This window comes from Pristiophorus japonicus, chromosome 21 (assembly GCF_044704955.1).
Source record: "Pristiophorus japonicus isolate sPriJap1 chromosome 21, sPriJap1.hap1, whole genome shotgun sequence".
NCBI lineage: Eukaryota > Metazoa > Chordata > Chondrichthyes > Pristiophoridae > Pristiophorus > Pristiophorus japonicus.
In genome coordinates, this window is record NC_091997.1 from 94,198,047 (window position 1) to 94,214,656 (window position 16,610).

At 48.6% G+C, this 16,610-nt stretch overlaps 1 protein-coding gene across 1 annotated transcript in view; it reads left to right on the forward strand.

The window, feature by feature from the left end:
* The window catches only part of lrrc61 (leucine rich repeat containing 61), a 71,243-nt gene that overhangs the window by 21,891 nt on the left and 32,742 nt on the right, over positions 1–16,610 (forward strand). Inside the window, exon 3 of the mRNA XM_070864229.1 lies at positions 963–1,109. Coding sequence (XP_070720330.1) covers positions 963–1,109 — 147 coding nt within the window. The remainder of the gene's footprint in view (positions 1–962; positions 1,110–16,610) is intronic.

Here is a 16,610-nt window from a genome sequence, read left to right on the forward strand (position 1 = left end):
CTCCCCTCGCCCCCCTCCTCCCCTCCCCTCGCCCCCTCCTCCCCTCCCCTCGCCCCCCTCCTCCCCTCCCCCTCGCCCCCTCCTCCCTCCCTCGCCCCTCCTCCCTCCCTCGCCCCCTCCTCCCCTCCCTCCCCCCTCCCCTCCCCTCGCCCCCTCCTCCCCTCCCCTCGCCCCCCTCCTCCCCTCCCCTCGCCCCCCTCCTCCTCCCCTCCCCTCCTCCCCTCCTCCCCTCCCTCCACCCCCCTCCCCTCTCCCTCCCCTCCTCCCTCCCCTCCTCCCCCTCCCCTCCCTCCCCTTCCCTCCTCCCCCTCCCCTCCCCCCTCCCCTCCCCTCCCTTCGCCTCCTCCCCTCCCTCCACTGTCCCTCCCTCCACTGTCCGCATATTGTGTACCCTCTCCAGGAGGGAGAGTGCATCAGTTAACTTGCTCTCTCATCAATGCCAATGATGCTATGAAATTGACCACTGGGAGGTGTTGTGCGCAAACGTTCCGCTTTTGTCCTCCGTCTGGTACTTGATTGGCTGTGACGCGCTTTGCGACGTCCAGTGGCTGCGAAGTGCGCGATATAAATGCAAGTATTTATTTCTTTCACAGTAATTTCAGCTCACAAGGAGATCATTCGACATTTCATGTCAGCGCTTTTCGCGTGATGAGCTCCCCCAGGGACCCCCAGAGTGCAGCGTGGTCAGCTGCCCGTGCACCGTGGCCACATTTCACAGGCATTTTTATTTAAAAAATCTTTTGATACAGAATTTCATTTCACCGCTTTCAAGGCTGGATTTCTGTTGTCCAACAATATCTGGAAAATATGACCATCCTTCAATTTACCATATCAAATATTAGAAAGTAAAACCTAAAAATGGTCAAAGATCCAAGAGCTTTTCTTCATTTTATGGATTTACTACGGGTAAACGCAGAATGGAGAATGATGTAAAGGATTATTTGTGCTGTTGATCACTGCAGGAATCTGCCACCTTGGATGTGTTGGAGACTGTGTGAACCTGGAGAGGCTGGACCTGTCCGGGAACAACATCGCAAACCTCACGCCCCTGGCGTCTCTCAAACTTCTCATCGTGCTCAACTTATCTGCTAATCGGATCGCAAATCTTGGTAAGCTGGATTTCTTGATCAGTTATAAATGTGATAAACTTTAGAAGAACTAGGATGTTGATGAAAGGATTTGAGGGCGGGGGGGCTCTTTATGCAGTGGGGATCTGGAACTCAATGACTGGAAGAGTGGTGGATGCAGAAACCCTCACCACTTTTAAGAATGGTTGGATGGGCACTTGACCGAGAGCTGGTAATTGGGATTACCTACGGGGCACAATGGACATGATTTTTGCAGCGCGACAGCTGGAGGAAAAATGTAAGGAAATGCACCAGCCCTTGTACATGGCCGCCTTTGACCTTACAAAGGCCTTTGACACTGTCAACCCCGAGGGTCTATGGAGCATCTTCCTCCGTTTCGGATGCCCCCAAAAGTTCGTCACCATCCTCCACCTGCTCCACGACGACATGCAGGCCGTGATCCTTACCAACGGATCCATCACAGACCCAATCCACGTCCGGACCAGGGTCAAACAGGGCTGGGTCATCGCCCCCACCCTCTTCTCAATCTTTCTCGCTGCCATGTTCCACCTCACAGTCAACAAGCTCCCCGCTGGAGTGGAACTAAACTACAGAACCAATGGGAAGCTGTTCAACCTGCGCCGTCTCCAGGCCAGGTCCAAGGCCACCCCAACCTCTGTCGTCGAGCTATAGTACACGGACGATGCCTGCATCTGTGCACATAGAGGCTGAAATCCAGGACATAGTCGACATATTTACTGAGGCATACGAAAGCATGGGCCTTTTGCTAAACATCCGTAAGATAAAGGTCCTTGACCAACCTGTCCTCGCCGCACAGCACTGTCCCCCCAGTCATCAAGAACCACGGTGCGGCCCTGGACAACGTGGACCATTTCCCATACCTCAGGAGCCTTCTATGAACAAGAGCAGACATTGACGACGAGATTCAACACTGCCTCCAGTGCAGCCTTTCGCCGCCTGAGGAAAAGAGTGTTCCAAGACCAGGCCCTCAAAACTGCCACCAAGCTCATGGTCTACAGGGCTGTAGTAATACCTGCCCTCCTGTATGGCTCAGAGACATGGACCATGTACACTAGACACCTCAAGTCACTGGAGAAATACCACCAACAATGTCTCCGCAAGATCCAGCAAATCCTCTGGGAGGACAGACGCACCAACGTTAGCGTCCTCGACCAGGCCAACATCCCCAGTATTGAAGCACTAACCACACTGGATCAGCTCCGCTGGGCAGGCCACATTGTTCGCATGCCAGACACGAGACTCCCAAAGCAAGCGCTCTACTCGGAACTCCTTCACGGCAAACGAGCCAAAGGTGGGCAGAGGAAACATTACAAGGACACCCTCAAAGCCTCCCTGATAAAGTGCAACATCCCCACTGACACTTGAGAGTCCCTGGCCAAAGACCGCCCTAAGTGGAGGAAGTGCATCCAGGAGGGCACTGAGCACCCCGAGTCTCATCGCCGAGAGCATGCAGAAACCAAGCGCAGGCAGCAGAAGGAGCGTGCGGCAAACCAGGCTCCCTGCCCACCCTTTCCCTCAACGACTATCTGTCCGACCTGTGACAGGGACTGTGGTTCTCGTATTGGACTCTACAGCCACCGAAGAACCCATGTTAAGAGTGGAAGCAAGTCTTCCTCGATTCCGAGGGACTGCCTATGATGATGAATTGGGATTAAACTGGATAACCTTTTGTTGGCCGGCGCAGATATAATGGTAAGTACTGCAGGGAATAGAATACGGCCAGGGTGATCTCCTGGACTAGTTTCGATTGCCTGGATGGGTCGGAGGGGAATTTTCCCAGATTTTTTTCCCCTAAATTGGCCTGGGTTTTAATCTGTTTTTTGCCTCTCCCAGGAAATCACATGGCTCCGGTTGGGGTGGAGTGTAGAATGTTTCATAAGAACATAAGAATTAGGAACAGGAGTAGGCCATCTAGCCCCTCGAGCCTGCTCCGCCATTAAGTGGCGGGTAAGTGGACTCAGCTCCACTTACCCGCCCGCTCCCCATAACCCTTAATTCGCTTATAGGTTAAAAATCTATCTATCTGTGATATGAATACATTCAATGAGCTAGCCTCAACTGCTTCCTTGGGCAGAGAATTCCACAGATTCACAACCCTCTGGGAGAAGAAATTCCTTCTCAACTCGGTTTTAAATTGGCTCCCCCGTATTTTGAGGCTGTGCCCCCTAGTTCTAGTCTCCCCGACCAGTGGAAACAACCTCTCTGCCTCTATCCTGTCCATCCCTTTCATTATTTTAAATGTTTCTATAAGATCAACCCTCATCCTTCTGAACTCCCAACGAGTAAAGACCCAGTCTACTCAATCTATCATCATAAGGTAACCCCCTCATCTCCGGAATCAGCCTAGTGAATCGTCTCTGTACCCCCTCCAAGGCTAGTATATCCTTCCTTAAGTAAGGTGACCAAAACTGCACGCAGTACTCCAGGTGCGGCCTTACCAATACCCTATACAGTTGCAGCAGGACCTCCCTGCTTTTGTACTCCATCCCTCTCGCAATGAAGGCCAACATTCCCTTCGCCTTCCTGATTACCTGCTGCACCTGAAAACTAACTTTTTGGGATTCACCCCCATGTCCCTCTGCACCGCAGCATGTTGTAATTTCTCCCCATTCAAATAATATTCCCTTTCACTTTTTTTTCACAGGTGGATGACCTCACATTTTCTGACATTGTATTCCATCTGCCAAAGGTTAGCCCATTCGCTTAACCTATCTAAAACTCTTTGCAGCCTCTCTGTGTCCTCTACACAACCCGCTTTCCCACTAATCTTTGTGTCATCTGCAAATTTTGTTACACTACACTCTGTCCCCTCTTCCAGGTCATCTATGTATATTGTAAACAGTTGTGGTCCCAGCACCGATCCCTGTGGCACACCACTAACCACCGATTTCCAACCCGAAAAGGACCTATTTATCTCGACTCTCTGCTTTCTGTTAGCCAGCCAATTCTCGGTCCATGCTAATACATTTCCTATGACTCCGGGTACCTTTATCTTCTGCAGTAAACTTTTGTGTGGCACCTTATCGAATGCCTTTTGAAAATCTAAATACACCACATCCATCGGTACACCTCTATCCACCATGCTCGTTATATCCTCAAAGAATTCCAGTAAATTAGTTAAGCATGATTTCCCCTTCAAGAATCCATGTTGCGTCTGCTTGATTGCACTATTCCTATCTAGATGTCCCGCTATTTCTTCCTTAATGATAGCTTCAAGCATTTTCCCCACTACAGATGTTAAACTAACCAGCCTATAGTTACCTGCCTTTTGTCTGCCCCCTTTTTTAAACAGAGGCGTTACATTAGCTGCTTTCCAATCCGCTGGTACCTCCCCAGAGTCCAGAGAATTTTGGTAGATTATAACGAATGCATCTGCTATAACTTCCGCCACCTCTTTTAATACCCTGGGATGCATTTCATCAGGACCAGAGGACTTGTCTATCTTGAGTCCCATTAGCCTGTTCAGCACTACCCCCCCCCTAGTGATAGTGATTGTCTCAAGGTCCTCCCTTCCCACATTCCCATGACCATCAATTTTTGGCATGGTTTTTGTGTCTTCCACTGTGAAGACCGAAGCAAAATAATTGTTTAAGGTCTCAGCCATTTCCACATTTCCCATTATTAAATCCCCCTTCTCATCTTCTAAGGGACCAACATTTACTTTAGTCACTCTCTTCCGTTTTATATATCTGTAAAAGCTTTTACTTTCTGTTTTTATGTTTTGCGCAAGTTTACTTTCGTAATCTATCTTTCCTTTCTTTATTGCTTTCTTAGTCATTCATTGCTGTCATTTAAAATTTTCCCAATCTTCTAGTTTCCCACTAACCTTGGCCACCTTATACGCATTGGTTTTTAATTTGATACTCTCCTTTATTTCCTTGGTTATCCACGGCTGGTTATCCCTTCTCTTACTGCCCTTCTTTTTCACTGGAATATATTTTTGTTGAGCAGTATGAAAGAGCTCCTTAAAAGTCCTCCACTGTTCCTCAATTGTGCCACCATTTAGTTTGTGTTCTCAGTCGACTTTAGCCAACTCTACCCTCATCCCACTGTAGTCACCTTTGTTTAAGCATAGTACGCTTGTTTGAGACACTACTTCCTCACCCTCAATCTGTATTACAAATTCAACCATACTGTGATCACTCATTCCGAGAGGATCTTTTACTAGGAGATCGTTTATTTTTCCTGTCTCATTACACAGGACCAGATCTAAGATAGCTTGCTCCCTTGTAGGTTCTGTTACATATTGTTCTACGAAACAATCCCGTATGCATTCTATGAATTCCTCCTCCAGGCTACCCCGTGCGATTTGATTTGACCAATCGATATGTAGGTTAAAATCCCACATGATTACTGCCGTTCCTTTTTCACATGCCCCTATTATTCCCTTGATTATTGCCTGTCCCACCATGAAGTTATTATTTGGGGGCCTATAAACTTTGCCCACCAGTGACTTTTTCCCCTTACTATCTCTAATCTCCACCCACAATGATTCAACATTTTGTTCATTCGAGCCAGTATCATCTCTCACAACTGCCCTGATATCATCCTTTATTAACAGAGCTACCCCACCTCCTTTCCCTTGTCTATCTTTCCGAATTGTCAGATACCCCTGTGTGTTTAATTCCCAGTCTTGGCCATCCTGCAACCACGTTTCTGTAACGGCCATCAAATCATACCCATTTGTAATGATTTGTGCCGTCAAGTCATTTACTTTATTTCGAATGCTGCGTTTAGGTAGAGTGTTTTAATACTAGTTTTTAAACAATGATTTTTAGTTTTGACCCCTCCTGCAGCCCGTTTATATTCATACATATTGTCCCTTCCTATCACCTTGTGGTTTACACTTACCCCAGTGCTACTCTGCTCTGTTGCCTCCTGTCTTTTGTATTCTTTCTTGGGCTCCTGTTCATCTGAGCTCTCACCCACTTTAACTAGCCCTCTCCCGGGTTCCGAATACTTCTCGCATTGAGGCACCGAGCTTTCAGGCTTGCCTTTTTATTACACTTTGACCCTTTAGAATTTTGCTGTTCAGTGGCCTTTTTTGTTTTTTGCCTTGGGTTTCTCTGCCCTCCACTTTTACTCATCTCCTTTCTGTCTTGCTTCTGTCTCCATTTTGTTTCCCTCTGTCTCCCTGCATTGGTTCCCATCCCCCTGCCATATTAGTTTAACTCCTCCCCAACAGCACGAGCAAACACTCCCCCTAGGGCATTGGTTCCGGTCCTGCCCAGGTGCAGACCGTCCAGTTTGTACTGGTACCACCTCCCTCAGAACTGGTTCCAATGCCCCAGGAATTTGAATCCCTCCCTGCTGCACCACTGCTCAAGCCACGTATTCATCTGGGATATCCTGTGATTCCTACTCTGACTAGCACATGGCACTGGTAGCAATCCCGAGATTACTACTTTTGAGGTCCTACTTTTTAATTTAGCTCCTAGCTCCTCAAATTCGGCTCGTAGCACCTCATCCCGTTTTTTACTTATATCGTTGGTACCAAGTGCACCACGACAACTGGCTGTTCACCCTCCCTTTTCAGAATGTCCTGCACCCGCTCCGAGACATCCTTGACCTTTGCACCAGGGAGGCAACATACCATCCTGGAGTCTTGGTTGCGGCCACAGAAACGTCTATCTATTCCCCTTACAATTGAATCCCCATCACTATAGCTCTCCCACTCTTTTTCCTGCCCTCCTGTGCAGCAGAGCCAGCCACGGTGCCATGAACCTGGCTGCTGCTGCTCTCCCCTGATGAGTCATCCCACTCAACAGTACCCAAAGCAGTGTATCTGTTTTGCAGGGGGATGACCGCAGGGAACCCCTGCACTACCTTCCTTGCACTGCTCTTCCTGTTGGTCTTCCATTCCCTATCTGGCTGTGTACCCTTTTCCTGCGGTGAGACCAACTCACTAAACGTGCTATTCACGTCATTCTCAGCATCATGGATGCTCCAGAGTGAATTCACCCGCAGCTCCAGTTCCGCAATGCGGTCCGTCAGGAGCTGGAGGTGGATGCACTTCCTGCACACGTAGTCATCAGAGACACCGGAGGCGTCCCTGATTTCCCACATAGTACAGAAGGAGCATAACACGTGTCCGAGCTCTCCTGCCATGACTTAACCCCTAGATTAACTTAATTTGGCAACAACAATGCTAAATGTTACTGATATAGAAAAGAAAAAGATAAACTACTTACCAATCACCAGCCAATCACTTACCCCCTTGGCTGTGACCTCACCTTTCGATTTCTTTTTACTTTTTTGCCTTCTGTCCCCGCTGCAGCTGCACCGGTACGCCTCTCGCCGACCCCAGACTCGCGCTGCTTCGAGCTCCCGCCTCCTCGACTGGCTGCTCGAACTGCCCGACTCCTGCTGGCCTTTATAGGCCTCTCGCCAACCCCAGACTCGCGCTGCTCCGAGCTCCCGCCTCCTCGACTGGCTGCTCGAACTGCCCGACTCCCGCTGGCCTTTATAGGCCTCTCGCCAACCCAGACTCGCGCTGCTCCGAGCTCCCGCCTCCTCGACCGACTCTGTAAGGGATGTCGCAGTTGTGTGGGGCAGACTGGTTGGGCTGGGTGCTCTTTACCTTTCCACCATTGTTCATTGGTTTATATGTAACCTTCAGGGCTGCTGACCGAGGACCGTGCAGCTCTTTGTCGGCCGGCGCGGAGACGATGGGCCGAAATGGCCTCCTTCTGCGCTGTAAATTTCTATGTTTCTAAATCGTTGGGGATTCATTTTGTCACATTGCCAATGATTAATGCCAGTTTTTTCACTATTGGGGAGGAAGCTCTATCTGTAGAAATTGCCTTGTTCTGTAACATACCCAACAAGATAACACATATTGTTGGGTATATAGAGTGAGATAAGACCCAGAAATTCCTCTGGGGGTCTTCCCACCGGCAGTTGCCTCCTCGCTGGAGATTTTTTATGAATTTACCTGGTGGTCTAGGAGGCGCCCTGATTTCCGATAGGGAGGCCTTCTCCTCCCGCGCTGCGAAACGCGCTCCTGTGCGGAGGGTTCTGACGCAGAAGGTGCGGTCACGTGTGACTGCTCAGCCAATCAGGTAAGTGTTTCACAGGTTCCCATTAATAGCACTGAGACTTGCGTATCTACCAGTTCTCAGTGCTATTCATGGGAACAAAAGCAATCACACAAAATAATAAAAAAATAAAATGCAGACCACACATATTTAAAATTAATTGAAATTAAAGTTATTATGTCTTATAAAAATAAAATATTTTCCCGATTTAAAAAAAAAAGTTTTTTTTAATTATGGTTAAAAATAAACTTACTGTAGTGGGGAGGGTTTTTAACAATAAACTATGTATTTATAATTTTATTTTACAATTGTTTTTGAGTGTTTTAAAACACTTGCACCTGTAAAAGTACTCTATGGGCCCAAGTTTCCACATGATTCGCGCCTGATTTTTAGGAGCAACTGGTGGAGAACGGACTATTTTAGAAATCGCAATTCTCCACATTTTTTTTTCTGCAGTTCTAGTCAGGTAGAACAGTTCTAGTTTAGAACAGAATTTTTTCTTCAAAAGTGGGTGTGTCCGGCCACTGACACCTGATTTGAAAGTTTCCACAGTGAAAACGTACTCCAAACTAAAGTAGAATGGAGCCAGTGAAGATTTTTGTAGAACTGAAAAAACCTGTTCTACACATTAAAAAATCAGGCGCAGGTTACAAATTAGGCGTCCAGAACGAGGTGGGGGGGGAAGGGAACTCATTAAATTCAACAATAAATCCTTATTTATACTTCTACAAATATTATACAAATAAATCCAACCTGAATAAACATTTATAAGCCAAGAAAAGATTAAATAAACCATCTTCCTACCTGTGTGAAAGTGCTTCAGCCAGGGAGAATTCTGCAGCCGTTAGAGAGAGAGAGAGAGAGAGAGGGGGGGGGGGAAAGAGAGAGAGGCTGGGGGGGAAGAGAGAGAGAGAGAGGGGGGGGAAGAGAGAGAGAGAGAGGGGGGGGAAGAGAGAGAGAGAGAGAGGGGGGGGGGAAGAGAGAGAGAGGGGGGGGAAGAGAGAGGGAGAGAGAGGGGTGGGAAGAGAGAGAGAGGGGGGGAAGAGAGAGAGAGGGGGGGAAGAGAGAGAGAGGGGGGGAAGAGAGAGGGGGGGGGAAAGAGAGAGAGAGAGAGGGGGGGAAGAGAGAGAGCGAGGGGGGAGGAAGAGAGAGGGGGGGGGGAAAGAGAGAGAGAGAGAGGGGGTGGGGGGAAGAGAGAGAGAGTGGGGGGAAAAGAGAGAGAGAGAGTGGGGGGGAAAGAGAGAGGGGGGGGAAAGAGAGAGAGAGAGAGGGGGGGGGAAAGAGAGAGAGAGGGGGGGGGAAAGAGAGAGAGAGAGGGGGGGGAAGAGAGAGAGAGAGAGGGGGGGGAAGAGAGAGAGAGAGAGGGGGGGGGAAGAGAGAGAGAGAGAGAGGGGGGGGGAAAGAGAGAGAGAGAGAGGGGGAGGGAAAGAGAGAGAGGGGGGGCGGAAGAGAGAGAGAGAGAGAGAGAGGGGGGGAAGAGAGAGAGAGAGAGAGGGGGGGAAGAGAGAGAGAGAGGGGGGGGGAAGAGAGAGAGAGGGGGGGGAAGAGAGAGAGAGGGGGGGGAAAGTGAGAGAGAGGAGGGGGGGAAGAGAGAGAGAGAGAGGAGGGGGGGGAAGAGAGAGAGGGGGGGGAAGAGAGAGAGAGAGAGGGGGGGGAAAGAGAGAGAGAGAGAGGGGGAGGGAAAGAGAGAGAGGGGGGGGAAAGAAAGAGAGAGAGGGGGGGGAGAGAGAAAGAGAGAGGGGGGGGGGAGAGAGAAATAGAGAGAGGCGGGGGAATGAGAGAGAGAGGGGGGGAAAGAGAGAGAGGGTGGGGGGAGAAAGAGAGAGAGAGAGAGAGAGGGGTGGGGGGTCGGGGAACGAGAGAGAGGGGGGGGTCGGGGAACAGGAGCGGGTGTCGGGTCGGGGCGGGGGGGGCAGCGGGTCTCGGAGCGGGTCGGGGTGGCGGGGGGAGCGGGCCTCGGGTCGGGGCGGGGGGTGGGGGGGGGAGCGGGTCTCGGGTCGGAGCGGGTGTCGGGTCTGGTCGGCGGGGCGGGGGAGCGAGTGTCGGGTTTGGTCGGGGGGGGGGGGGAGCAGGAGCTGGCCGTGGGAGGAGCCTCATTCACGCAGCCCCAGTGAGGCCATTCAGCCAGGGCTAGGGGCTGCGTGCTTCGGGCCCCTCCCACACAGTTCGGCGCCTGGAGCTACTGCACTTGCGTGCCGACTGTAGCGCGCATGTGCAGAGGTCCCGGCACTGTTTTCAGCGCCAGGACCTGGCTCCGCCCCCCCCCACACAGCTCGTGCTGCGCCGCCTCTGTAAGTAGGTGGAGAATACCGAGGATTTTTTTAGGCGCCAGCTCGGAGGGGCGCCCGTTTTTTTTCTTGTGGAAACTTGGGCCCATTGTGTCTGCTTTTTCAGGCGCAAGATTTTTGAGGACATTTGCCGTGCAAGATATAGGTAAATAGACCAATCTTGCCCGTACAAATGTCCTCGCTCCCAATCTGGCTACGATCTGTCGAGCTCCAGCTTGACGGATCGGAAAAGCTGGTTTTCAGCGCTTGCGCATTGCGTGCTAAAAAACGGCTTTTCCGATGCCTTCCTAGGTCTGTAGAAACTTCGTACGGACCCGGGACATCGGAATTTCCACGCCAATAAACTGCTCATAAATATTTTCTACAAGTGACAGCTGTCCCCATATCTGCTCCCTTGTTACAACTATGAATAGAAGGATAGAGAGGATGAACATGTGGCTGGAAAGTTGGTGTAGGAGGGAGGGCTTTAAATTCTTGAGGCATTGGAATCGTTTCTGGGGGAGATGGGACCCGTACAAACCGGATAGGTTGCACCTCAACAGCGCCGGGACCAATATCCTCGTGGGGAGTTTTGCTAGTGCTGTCGGGGAGAGTTTAAACTAGCTTGGCAGGGGGATGGAAACCTGAGAACAAATTCAAAAGGGAAGGAAGTAAAGCAGAAGTTGGATAGCAAGAATCTAGAAAATAAATCTGTAAGACAGAGGAAACAGGGTTTAGTATGTAGTAAGCAAGGAGATCTTCCTGTGTTGAATGGTATATACTTTAATGTAAGGAGTATAGCGAATAAGGCGGATGAGCTAAGAGCACAGGTAGACACTTGGGAGTATGACATTATAGCCATTACAGAAACATGGCTGAAAGAGGGGCAAGTTTGGCAGATCAATATTCCTGGCTACAGGATTTTTACACAAGATAGAGAGGGGGGTAAAAAACGGGGTGGGGGGGCAGTTGTGGTACTGATTAAAGAAACTATTACAGCGGTGAGGAGGGATGATATGTTAGAGGGATCATCAAATGAGGCTAAATGGGTCGAATTGAAAAATAAAAAAGGAGCGATCACACTGCTGGGCATGTATTATAGACCCCCAAACAGTGGGAGGGAGATAGAGGAGCAAATATGTCGGCAAATTGCTGTGAAGTCCAAAAACCATAGGTTAGTAATAGTAGGGGATTTAACTATCCAAATATTGATTGGGACAAATATAATGCGAAGGGTATAGAGGGTGCGGTAGTAAGACTTCCCTGCTTTTATACTCCATTCCCTTTGCAATAAAGGCCAAGATACCATTGGCCTTCCTGATCACTTGCTGTACCTGCATACTATCCTTTTGTGTATCATGTACAAGTATCCCCAGGTCCCGCTGTACTGTGGCACTTTGCAATCTTTCTCCATTTAAATAATAACTTGCTCTTTGATTTTTTTCTGCTAAAGTGCATGACCTCATACTTTGCGACATTATATTCCATCTGCCAAATTTTTGCCCACTCACTTAGCCTGTCTATGTCCTTTTGCAGATTTTGTGTCTTCCTTGTACCTTGCTTTTCCTCCCACCTTTATATCGTCAGCAAACTTGGCTATGTTACACTCGGTCCCTTCTTCCAATTCGTTAATATAGATTGTAAATAGTTGGGGTCCCAGCACTGACCCCTGCAGCATCCCACTATTACTGGTTGCCAACCAGAGAATGAACCATTTATCCCGACTCTCTCTTCTCTGTATGTTAGCCAATCCTCTATCCATGCTAATATATTACCCTCAACCCCGTGAACTTTTATCTTGTGCAGTAACCTTTTAAGTGGCACCTTGTCAAATGCCTTGTGGATGTCCAAATACACCACATCCACTGGTTCCCCTTTGTCCACCCTGTTTGTTACATTCTTAAAGTCCATGGGATACAGAGCAAAGTGGCAAGTTGGATCCAAAATTAGCTTGGAGGTAGGAAACAAAGGGTTATGATTAATGGATGTTTTTGTGACTGGAAGGATGTTTCCAGTGGGGTTCCGCAGGGCTCAGTACTGGGTCCCTTCCTATTTGTGGTCTATATCAACGATTTAGATTTGAATGTGGGGAGTATGATTAAGAAGTTTGCAGACGACACTAAAATTGGCTGTGTGGTTGATAATGAAGAGGAAAGTCATGGGCTGCAGGAGGATATCAATCTACTGGTCAGGTGGACAGAGCAGTGGCAAATGGAATTTAATTCAGAGAAGTGTGAGGTGATGCACTTTGGGAGGGCTAATAAGGAAAGGGTATACACATTAGGCGGTAGGCCACTTTATAGTGTAGATGAACAAAGGGACCTTGGAGTGCTTGTCCACAGATCCCTGAAAATAGCAGGCCAGGTGGTTAAGAAGGCATACGGAACACTTGCCTTCATTGGCTGAGGCATAGAATATAAGAGCAGGGAGATTATGCTTAAATTGTATAATACTCTGGTTAGGCCACAGCTGGAGTACTGCATGCAGTTCTGGTTGCTGTATTATAGGAAGGACGTGATTGCACTAGAGGGGGTGCAGAGGAGATTTACTTGGATGCTGCCTGGAATGGAGAATCTTAGTTATGAGGACAGATTGGATAGGCTGGGTTTGTTCTTATGGGAACAGAGGAAGTTGAGAGGAGACCTCATTGAGGTGTACAAAATATTGAGGGGTCTGGACATAGTGGATAGTACAGGTCTATTTCCATTGGTGGAGGGGTCGATAACGACAGGGCATAGTTTTAAGGTGGTTGGTGGAAGGTTTAGAAGGGATTTGAGGGGGGCTTCTTTACCCAGAGGGTTGTGGGGATCTGGAACTCGCTGCCTGGAAGAGTGGTGGATGCAGAAACCCTCACCACTTTTAAGAGATGGTTGGATGGGCACTTAGGTTACGGACCTAGAGCTGATAATTGGGATTAGACTGGATGACCTTTTGTTGGACGGTGCAGATATAACGTTAAGTACTGCAGGGAATAGAATATGGCCAGGGTGATCTCCTGGACTAGTTTCGATCGCCTGGATAAGTTGGAGAGGAAATTTTCCAGATTTTTTTCTCCCTAAATTGGCCTCGGTTTTTATCTGGTTTTTGCCTCTCCCAGGAGATCACATGGCTCCAGTTGGGGTGGAGTGTAGAATGTTTCAGTGTAAGGGGTGTTGCAGTTGTGTGAGACGGACTGGTCGGGATGGGTGCTATTTGCCTTTCCGTCATTGTTCGTAGGTTTATATGTAACCTTCAGGGCTGCTGACCGAAGGCCGTGCGGATCTTTATCGGCCGGCATGGACATGATGGGCCGCAATGGCCGTCTTCTGCGCTGTAAATTTCTATGTTTCTGTGTCTGAGCTTTCTGGAGCATCAGCTGTACAAAGAGACCCCCCAGCACGTACTTGATACAAACACCACTTCAGTAAAATAGACAAGAGGCAAGCCTCCTGCTTGTCCTAATAACCAGTGCAGCTGCAATTAGTCACCGAATTCTCCTTATCCAAATTGGCAAGCGATAACATCCTGAGCACCACAGTGAAGGCTGACCTTTGTACTCTTGCCTTGCACTGCCCAACACAAAGCTGTGCTCCAGTGTGAATAATGAAGCCTCATTGAAATGTTAATAGGAAATTAAGGTCATCGAAAGGTCAACACAAAGTGGGATCAGATAAATGGATCGGAGGTCAGGGAGTTGAGTTCCGTGGTGCCCAAATGCGCTGTAACAAGTACGTACCATTCTCGACATGGCAGGTGTCTTTGGAGGCTGTACCTCTTGGAATACTTAAGTTAGTGTTTGAGGTTCCAGTGCTCGCCCGAGATGTTTTTAGACAGGGCGTTTCCACTTTGAATTGTCTGCAGTTGTTAATTATTCGTTCTGGGAATCACATTAAGACTACTCACACTTTTCTGGGAGGAGGGAATTGGGAGTGTTTTTGTGTTGTATGAAAGAACAGCTAAACAGGCAGAAAAGATGTCAACAATTGGGGTGGAGGGAATGACTAGAGGGAAGTCTGCAGTGTCAGCTGAGGCTCACTCTGCTCTGAGTCAGAAGGTTGTGGGTTCGAGTCCCACTCCAGGGACTTGAGCACAAAAATCTAGGCTGACACTCCAGTGCAGTGCTGAGGGAGTGCTGTACTGTCGGAGGTTGTGTCTTTCGGATGAGACGCTAAACTGAGGCCCTGTCTGCTCTCTCAGGTGGACGCAAAAGATCCCATGGCACTGTTTCAAAGAAGAGCAGGGGAGTTATCCCCCGGTGTCCTGGGCCAATATTTATCCCTCAATCAACATAACAAATTGATTATCTGGTCATTATCACATTGTTGTTTGTGGGAGCTTGCTGTGCACAAATTGGCTGCCATGTTTCCCACATTACAACAGTGACTACACCCCAAAAGTACGTCATTGGCTGTAAAGTGCTTTGAGACGTCCGGTGGTCATGAAAGGCGCTACATAAATGCAAGTCTTTCTTCTTTGCATTTATAAGCACTGGCCCCGAAGTAAGCTTCGAACAAAGATCTCACCAGCTCTGTGCTGAGAATTCCGGCTTTTCCGATGTGCAGTTGAAATCAGCAGCAGTTAATGGGGATTCCCAACGAAGAGCTGCTGTGATGTCAACAAGCCAATCACAATGCAGACTTCTCACAGACCGAGAACCAGGAAGTGGGTGAAGTCCTACAGTTCTACATTTAGAAAACAAATGTGAGAGAGCCAAACAATCGAATGGGGCTCTCAGACAGGGAAACGGCAAGCCGGAAATAAAGTTGATATAACTCCTGTGACAAATAAATTTTTTAACAATTTGTTTATTAAAATGGATCAATTTGACACTGCACAAAATTAAGAGTTTTTCGGGCCCGGAACTTTTATTGAAGAATCAGTATGCTCAGCCTGCGGAGGAGCAGAGAATGACAGCCCACAAGTTCAGGATTCCCGCGTTGGGCTGACGTTGCGGTCAGTTTCAAAGGCGGAACGACTGAATGCTGCCACTTTGTCGTGATCAGGACCCGCGAATTCCAGGCCAGTGCCTTTCATAACCTCGATATTGCAAAGCGCTTCACAGCCAAAGAAGGACCTTTCGAAGAGTTGTCAGTGTTCAGTGCAGAATATCATTCAGAGCGTGAGATTTAAAACCTAATGTCAACTCTCGGGAGTGTATCCCTGATTGAGTGGTTGCTGTTTCTAACACTGAAGAACCCAGCAGGAATTAAATATTGAGACATCTGTTTATTACGGTACAGTGACTGTTGTCCTTGAAGAAGACTTGGGCACGTGAAGGATTGTAACAGATGTCCAAACTGACAACGCAGCAACTGAAGTAACGTCTAACACAAATACTAACCTGATTGGGAGAAGATTGCAGTAAATGGCACCGACTGCCATGGCAGTTAAAAGAACAGTGATTAGACCAGCAAAATAGGAACATCGGGATTGCTAAACAGAAAAAGACCAAGGTGCACCTCGTTCTCCTTCCACCGTCCCGGTAGTCGGGTGATATAATAATGGAGTTATTGACCAATCACAGCGATCAATCTTGATCAATGAGTCTACAACAGGCCCAGACATGAGGTGCGGAAAGCCCCAGTGGGGGAGAGCTTGGGGAACCACAGTCCATTGTTCACCCCCGAGCTCGCAACACTCGCCACACGGCATGGCTCACATTATTCATACTGAATATCAAAATATTTTTTGAAAGGAATCTAATTTCCTTTTCAATGAATCATACTATCTGCTTCCACCAGCTCCCTGGAGAGCCTGCTCCATAGACTTCAATCACTGAAACAGTGTTTCTGCAGATTAACGTTGACTTTCCCCCCTTCGGGGGCAGGCTGTGTCTTCTGGTTCTACTGTGCTGGACAAGGTGGAACAGCTCATCACGGTCGACATTATCTCACTCCTTACAATCCTAAAACCAGAAAACACACCACCCTTCAACCGTCTCTTCTCCAGTGGGAACAGACCCAATTTACACAATCGCCCTCATAATCCACCCCCTCAATCACTCTGGGTGCTCTCTCTCTATCCCTTCAGTTGCTGCAATAACCTTTCCGTGCTGTGGTGACCAGAACTGTACCCAGTGCATAGTGCCGTCACTATTCCAGCTCAATATTGACCTTTACATACGTCCCATCTGATCTCTTTACTCACTGCAGGTGAGCATCGTTACCATAACTTCAGTTTATTGTCAGTCAGCATTCCCAAGATCTCTCTTCATATTC